Source organism: Loxodonta africana, chromosome 9 (assembly GCF_030014295.1).
Source record: "Loxodonta africana isolate mLoxAfr1 chromosome 9, mLoxAfr1.hap2, whole genome shotgun sequence".
In the NCBI taxonomy this organism is placed as follows: domain Eukaryota; kingdom Metazoa; phylum Chordata; class Mammalia; order Proboscidea; family Elephantidae; genus Loxodonta; species Loxodonta africana.
Genome location: NC_087350.1, coordinates 38,448,587 through 38,457,147, shown reverse-complemented (window position 1 = coordinate 38,457,147; position 8,561 = coordinate 38,448,587). Strand labels below are relative to the sequence as shown.

At 37.9% G+C, this 8,561-nt stretch overlaps 1 protein-coding gene across 1 annotated transcript in view; it reads left to right on the top strand.

Moving 5' to 3' along the window:
• Positions 1–4,034: 4,034 nt before the first annotated feature.
• Positions 4,035–8,561, top strand: part of TMC1 (transmembrane channel like 1) — a 128,682-nt gene continuing 124,155 nt past the window's right edge. Inside the window, exons 1-2 of the mRNA XM_064290832.1 lie at positions 4,035–4,077; positions 4,908–4,955. Coding sequence (XP_064146902.1) covers positions 4,035–4,077; positions 4,908–4,955 — 91 coding nt within the window. The remainder of the gene's footprint in view (positions 4,078–4,907; positions 4,956–8,561) is intronic.

The window sequence follows — 8,561 nt, the reverse complement described above, 5'->3', positions numbered from 1 at the left end:
TCCCCAAACCCCCGCCCCTGCTATGCTGGCCTTTGAAGTATTCAGTTTATTCAGGAAACTTCTTTGCTTTTGGTTTAGTCCAGTTGTGCTGACCTCCCCTGTATTGTGTGTTGTCTTTCCCATCACCTAAAGTAGTTCTTTTTTTTTTTTTTTAATAATTTTTATTGAGCTTTAAGTGAACGTTTACAAATCAAGTCAGTCTGTCACATATAAGCTTGTATACACCTTACTCCATACTCCCACTTACTCTCCCCCTAATGAGTCAGCCCTTCCAGTCTCTCCTTTTGTGACAATTTTGCCAGTTTCTAACCCTCTCTACCCTCCTATCTTCCCTCCAGACAGGAGATGCCAACACAGTCTCAAGTGTCCACCTGATACAAGTAGCTCACTCTTCATCAGCATCTCTCTCCAACCCATTGTCCCTAAAGTAGTTCTTATCTACTATCTAATTAGTGAATAGCCCTGTCCCACCCTCCCTGCCCCCCCTCAAAACTATCCAAGAATATTTTCTTCTCTATTTAAACTATTTCTTGAGTTCTTATAATTGTGGTCTTATACAATATTTGTCCTTTTGCAACTGATTAATTTCACTCAGCATAATTCCTTCCAGATTCCTCTGTGTTATGAAATGTTGCACAGGTTCATCACTGTTCTTTATCGATGCCTAGTATTCCATTGTGTGAATATACCATAATTTATTTATCCATTCATCCATTGATGGGCACCTTTGTTGCTTCCACCTTTTTGCTATTGTAAACAGTGTGCAATGAACACGGGTATGCATATATCTGTTTGTGTAAAGGGTCTTATTTCTCTAGGATATATTCCAAGGAGTGGGATTGCTGGATCGTACGGTAATTCTATTTCTAGCTTTTTAAGGAAGCACCAAATCGATTTCCAAAGTGGTTGTACCATTTTACATTCCCACCAGCAGTGTATGAGTGTTCCAATCTCTCCACAGCCTCTCCAACATTTATTATTTTGTTTTTTGGATTAATGCCAGCCTTGTTGGAGCAAGATGAAATCTCATTGTAGTTTTGATTTGCATTTCTCTAAAAAAAAAAAAAAATTTTTTTTTTTTAATGGCTAATGATGGTGAGTATTTCTTCATGTATCTGTTAGCTACCTGAATGTCTTCTTTAGAGAAGTGTCTGTTCATATCTTTTGCCCGTTTTTTAATTGGGCCATTTGTCTTTTTGTAGTTGAGTTTTTGCAGTATCATGTAGATTTTAGAGATCAGGTGCTAATTGGAAATGTCATAGCTAAAAACTTTTTCCCAGTCTGTAGGTAATCTTTTTACTCTTTTGGTGAAGTCTTTGGATAAGCGTAGGTGTTTGAGCAGTGCTTTCTTTTCTGAAGCCCCTGGATGGTGCAAACGGTTAACATTTTCTGCTGCTAACTGAAAGGTTTGAGGTTCAAGTGCATCCAGAGACACCTTGGAAGAAAGGCCCAGTGATCTACTTCCAGAAAATCAGTCACTGAAAATCTTAGGGAGCACAGTTCTACTCTGACACACATAGGGTCTCCATGAATTGGAAATGACTTGATGACAATTGGTTTTCTAATTTTCTTTTCCAGTCTGCAAACTTCTACCTCAGGGCATTTTGCTCAATGAGTGAGCCCTTTCTGGGTATACATAAATGCTAATTGGATGAATACAGTTTTCAATTTCTGAAATAATAACCCGGTGCAACCATCACCTCCAGAGCCAAATGTGGGTCAGAGGAACAGGCAATACCATTCAACTCTTAGCCCACTTGGTCACTTTGTGACACTGAAGAACCAGAAACTACTTTCAACACTATAGACCGAAAAACAAAGCCCAGAACAATATCTACTTTTCTGAAGGACTTCAATGCCTCTGAAATGTGATGTTTTCCTGTTGTTTCCTTGTACTGCTTTTAATTACTGGGTCTATTTGCATGAAACGAGATCCTGGTTGCCTAGGAGTTCATCTGCTCCTATTGCATATTCGTCTCTTAAATAAGCATCTTTCAGCGCACAGTTTTGCTTGCTGCTTCCAACATTTTGACAGGACCTTCCCTTTCCTCTCCTTACAGTGTCCTCTCATCACTCTCCAAGAGAGGTTATTGTTTTTAAAGTCCATAATCAATAGGCGATGGGGAATAGCCAAAACTTGAGGGAGTCACATGATCAGGAATATGCAATAGGGATTGGTGGAGAGAAGAGATGGCAACAGGCCATTCCAAAAATTGTCTGAGAGGGGAAAGACAGTCTGAAGCTCCCATTTAAAGTGTTTTGAGACTTCCTTTGCACAGGCTTTGGTCTTGGAGGGATTCCTTAGCTTGGTCTCACAGCATTGCTTTGAGAAGAAGAGGATATAGACCAGTGTTGACAGTTACTTTTCAGGCCATATAGTGTTCCATTAAGTCAAACTTGGTTTGAGGATCTTGATGGAGTCTTTATTGTCTTGATCACAGTCCAGCTGTTTGGTCCTTGAGGCTGATGATGCCTCTGCTGAGGGTTTGAATCAAAAACAGCCCAATTGTTTCCACAATGACTACAAAAATGACTGTTCATCCCCCTGACTCAACTGGCCGAAGTCCTCAAGCCTAATATCTGCCAGACAAAGGTACGCTGTTGAGTAAAGAAGGCACTTGAGGAAAATGTGAAGATGTTTGTGCACAGACCAGTATTCCAACTGGAAGGCCAGCTCAAAGGACAGAAGGGGTTAATGCTGCAACACTCTCCAATGCATCACTTAGAACATACAGCTCTTTTTAGCTTTCCACTTGTAACCCGGGATGCCTCCCTTTATGGATTTTTAGATTTTATTTTAATGATTATTTATAACTGTCCTTCCTGTACTAGAGAAAAATGATCCATGACTCCAGGTCCCTGTATTTTCTTTCTCCTGGTTCTTAGAGGAAATTGATTCGTCACTCATCTCTCTGACTTGGAACATTCGATTCTGCTGTTTTTATGTAATATGTAATCCTTCTTGCAGATTTGCGTACATTTCTGTTAGTAGTTGTTTTTTCCTATTTCATCTAATCAACTTTATTTAATCATATTCTAGTGTGTTGACCATTATAGATCAGTATAATACATTGTGCAAATTTTTAAAAACCTGCTTCAGCAATGTGTGTTGTGGAATAGGCTGGCTGTCAGCATGTATTATTTGCCCTTAGCTGTTTCTATATCACACACTGATAAGACCCTGCTTCTAGGCTAATCTTATATCATCAAACTCCCTTCCTGGGGAGTTCTTCTTTGACTGAAAAAAACAAAACAAAACAACAACTTGGTGGAGATGTTAATTGAAAATAAAAGACCATGATCTATTGTTGAACGTAGAATATCTTCTTAGAAGTGTCTGCTTTCATTATTGCAAACTCTCAGTAGTGACATAAAGATCTTTGTCCCGTGTGGATACAGTTACAGCCAGCAACAGAAGGCATATGTCCACTCTGAACAAAAGAACGTTTATTTTCACGTTCTGTGGCTGATGGAGAGTGATAACATTTTTGCATATCCTAAACATTTTTATGCAGATGCTGCTTAAAGGCAAAAAATGCTTCTACAATAATCTTCTTTGTGAATGGAATTTAAAGTCTGGGCATGGGTCGCCTTTTCAATACGGCTGTCAAATTCTGCATAATAACCTTTGATGGTGTATGAAAAACAAAACCAGACGTTGTGTCCTCTGTTCACAGCAACATCGTTTGTCATCTTTGCTTTTTTTTTAAATTTATACTCATTCACCTTAAAAAAATAATAAGCTTATTATTTATAAACAACTTACTACACTGTGAGTCTTAAGAAATAGTCTAATTTTCACGATGGGGACTGTGGTGATTCAGCGGTAAAATTTCCCCTTCCATGCAGGACGCCTGGGTTTGTACCGCCACCACTCGCCTGTCAGTGGAGGCTTGTGTGTTGCTATGATGTTAATCAGGTTTCATCAGAACTTCCAGACTAAGATGAACTAGGTGGAAAGGCCTGGAAATCTACTTCCGAAAATCAGCTGGGGAAAACTTTATGGATGACAACCATCTGATCCTCACCTGACCATGGGGATGGCGCAGCATTTCAACCTGTTGTGTGTGGGTTGCCGTGAGTTGGGGGACTATCTATGGCAGCTAAAACAAGTTTTTACCATGACGAGTTGCACAGCTCAGTCTCTGCAAGGAAAAAAAAAAAAAAATCTACCAATTAAGATATTTTTCCCATATTACAGTACCATTAAAAAATTCATAAAACCTTTATATGTCTTTGTAAAAATAGAACAAAACCAAATCAAGATGCTGCATGAGTTGTAGGGTAAGGAGTAAACAGAAGACACATTCTTTGTCTTGGAAGTAATTGTAAAATTATCTGTCTTGGCATTGCCAAGGCGAATCATATATTGAGAAATTTAGAGTGTATTAATATAATACTTACAGAAGTAACTGGAATAGAAATGATCAGTCTTTAAGCATTTTTTGAAAGACTCTTTGATACTGGGCAACAATGAGAATAGTCTGTATTTTTAACCAGTTAACTTGGTTATGATAACCAAATTGGTTTGTGCACGTGGAGACAGCTTTACTGACAATTCAATTTATCATGGAATGAAATGACCAAGCACACTCCAAGTCTACCTGTTGTAATACAGATTTATTTTGGTTGAAGTTATTTTGAATTGTGCTGACAGGCTCATAACTGATAATGTTTTGCAAACCCTTGAAGGCAGTGAAGCAGAGAGGCCTTAACATAACATTGTGTAAGACGCTGTAGTAGCTTATCTTTAATAAATGATACTCATTTTGACAAGTTTATTGCAAAAGATCTTTTTTTTTTTACTGTACAAAAAACATTGTGACAAAAGTAATAAAAGGAAAAACCAGCGACTAACCAGTGTCCCAGCTATTAAACGCTTGCTGTGTTTTTTCTTCCTTCCACAGTACAAATTCAGGTGGAGGAAAAAGAGGATAATTCTGAGGAAAGCTCAAGTAAGTGGGGATGGACCTATGGGGCACAGCCTACAGATATGTTTCCTGTGCCATAGAAGTGAATTCAGGGGATTTGTCTTTTTACTTGGTGGGGTGTGTGTGGGTGATATTTCATGGTCTCAGAAGGAGATTAAGCTCAGGAATGGCATCCTCATTCCGATTCCATTGAATTGGCACACGCACATACCACCCAATTCATAAGTTGCCCGTGATCAAGTAAAACATGGTTTTTAAGTTCTCTCCTATTCTGCCTGGAAAAGTCTTTGGTCCTGAAAGCTTTCCTGGCAGGCTGAATCTATACTATACTCAGAGGTCGGCCATTTTGACTGAACTGACCAGGTGGTCCAATTAAAATAAATGAACTGATTCTTTTGTACAGAATTTATGGATGTATTGACCAAATTGCTGTTTCTACTTTGTGAAGGCTCAAGGTGCCTTGCTGGTGAATTGGTTAAAGTGCTCAGCTGCTAACTGAGCAGTTTGAACCCACCTGCTGCTGTGTGGGAGAAAGATGTGGGAGTCTGCTTCTCTGAAGATTACAGTCTTGGAAACCCTATGGGGCGGTTCTACTCTGTCCTGTAGGGTCACTATGAGTTGGAATCCACTTGACGGCAATGGCTTTGGTTTGTTTTCGGTTAGGCTTAGCTGAAAAGCCTGGATTGTGACCCCTTTTCCAGGTACCCAGTCCACTCTTAGACTGGAATATGAGACAGATCATTATTTGAGCAAAAGCTGATTTCACCAAAACTGAAAGAAAGAACAAAGAAGTGTTCAATTAGAGGGTACATTGAGACTATTAGTTTAATATCCTGAGCACAATATTACAACCAATGAATGTTCACTACGTCAATGCTTTCATTATTTGTCTCCTGAATAAAAGAGCCCAAAATCTCACACAAATCTTGACTGCCATGACTCAAAGATCGAATTAAGCCAATTCCAAAAAGTAGTATTGTATGCAGATCTGACTTAGTAAAAAAAAAAAAAAAAAAATTTTTTTTTTTTTTTACACTAGTCAACCATAAAAACATTCATTTTGTTTTTTTAGAATTTGAATATTTGGAAATGAGTTAAAGTATAGAAGACTGCCTTTTTGTTTCTAAATGGTAATAGATAAATTTAATAATACACATTTCAGCCATGGTTGTTGTTGAGTTCGACTCATATCGACCCCATGTGACAGAATAGAACTGCCTCATAGGGTTTTCTTGGCTGTAATCTTTATGGAAACAAATCACCAGGTCTTCCTTCCACAGAGCTGCTGGGTGGGTTCTAACTGCCAACCTTTCAGTTAGCAGCTGAGCACTTACCCATTTGTGCCACCAGGCAGGGCTCTATTCAACCACGGTAAAAGTATGCAAATCCTACAGGAAAGCATTTATAAGTTCAGTCCTAATACAGAAAATAAGAGTACTTGGGTGGCACAAATGGCTACAACTTGACAGCTAGCTGAAAGGACGGAGGTTTAAATCTACATGGAGGCACTCTGGAAGATAGGCCTGGTGATCTATTTTCAAAAGGTCACAGATTTGAAAACCCTATGGAGCAGTTTGACTCTGTACTCCTAAGGTTGCCATGAATCACTATGGACTCGACAGCAACGATATAAAAAAATACGAAAATGCTGAATCTAAGTGGCTGCTTGGAGTCCCTGGGTGGTGCATTCTGCTGCTAACCAAAAGGCTGGAGGTTCCAGTACACTGAGAGGTCCCTCAGAAGAAAGGCCTGGTGATCTACTTCTGAAAAGTCAGCCACTGAAAATCCTGTGGACCACAGTTCTACTTTGACACACATGGGGTTGCCATGAGTCTGAATCGACTCATAGGCAACCGACTTTTTGAAGTGGCTGCTTGACTTCTTGAGTTATTTGTGGGTGAAATTGTTTCTGAACTCCTGCCAGGCTTTTGTCTTTTTCATAATTAATGATTAATGATTAATGTGACTAATAAAAGCTGGACAAATTTTCAGAATGCCAGAATTTAGTTCAAATAACATAAAACATATGACAATATTTTGCACATAAAAACGCTTTCTTGTTTTGATGACAGAGTATAGTTTTAAAAACTCAGAAAAGTTATCATCTTCTTTCTTCTTTTATCCTAAATTTAGTTATATAGGTAATATTTAGAACTTAGATCTGAAATATCAATACAAAACATTCCAATTACCAAAAAAAACCAAACCTGTTGCTGTTGAGTCGATTCTGACTCATAGTGACCTCATAGGACAGAGAACTGCCCCACAGGTTTCCAAGGAGTACCTGGTGGATTCAAACTGCTGATCTTTTGGTTAGCAGCTCCAACTTTTAACCACTATGCCACCAGGGGCTTTTAAAAAAAGGTAAAATCATGACTCTCATACATATGTCAAAAACAAACACATTTAATTCATTAATGAAGAAACAGGCAAGGTGTTTCAACCAGTTCCAAAGAAAATTCAAAGAACAGAAACATTTATAGATTAGAAATGTTGAAATGATTGTGTAAATGGAGGCAAACTGGTTTTTTTTTTTTTTTTTTTTTTTGAGAGGAAGGCCCATTGGCCCCCACTGAACACAATTCATTTGGGTGTCTATAGACAATAATTATTTTGCTTTGCTATCTAGTTATCTGTAAATCTCAGAGTTATAAAATAGGTCCTATAGAATTACAATCGGGTAACACAGATGGCAGATGGATATGCTACAGACAATTCATAGTTTTCTGTTGAAGCTTACATTTTTCCCTACAGTAGCTTCTATTTAAGACAGTGATAACTGCGAGTAATAATTGATTTTTTATAATGGTTTATTCTAAAAGATAGAAGAAATTAGAAAACAACAAACATGAAAAGTGAAGTAGGAATTTATGTTATAAACTCTGTCAAGGAGCGGGCTGAATTATCTCTCTCTTTTTTACCCAGAGGTTTGAAAGAAGTTATGGACATCTGAGGCATTAATTGTTGACGAGTAAAAATATAATGCTTTCGTTTCTCTAAGCTTCACGTTAAGTGTATATTTAGAAAATGCTCTTTTCTATTCATAAGGATAGAATGATCAAACCACTGTGCTTACCAACAATTTCATGTAAGAAGAGTGACAAGAAATATTTAGGAACAAGAAGAAGAGTATATTTGGAATCAAGAAAAAAGATAATTTGAATTAGAGGAATCTTGATGGCTGAATGAATTTCTCCGAAGTCCTAGTTCAAACCATTTCCTTGTTATTCTTTTCTTCGTTCTAAGATAAAAGTAGTAGTAAACACACAGTGGTTAATCACCCAACCCTTATCTGTTGGAATTAGAAATCGTTAAACTTGGATTTGATTTCAAGTTGCATTAGAGGTCCTGAGTATGAGATAAAAGTGTAAGCTGTCTAATTATCCAAGTAAATGAAGACTGGGACTGTAAGGATTATTAAAACTTGGGAATCCACATTCACCTACTTGAGAGACGAACCACAAAGGAAATGAAAATCTAGATAAATTTATTCAAATGGCAAACTATGAAATATTACATGGCATGGTGCATCTTATCATGATATGGGGGATTGCTGGATTCTGGTTTCGGGTGGGTGACACTAGTAATTAAAAAATAAGAATGCATTTGATAGGAGAGAGCCCTTTCTGA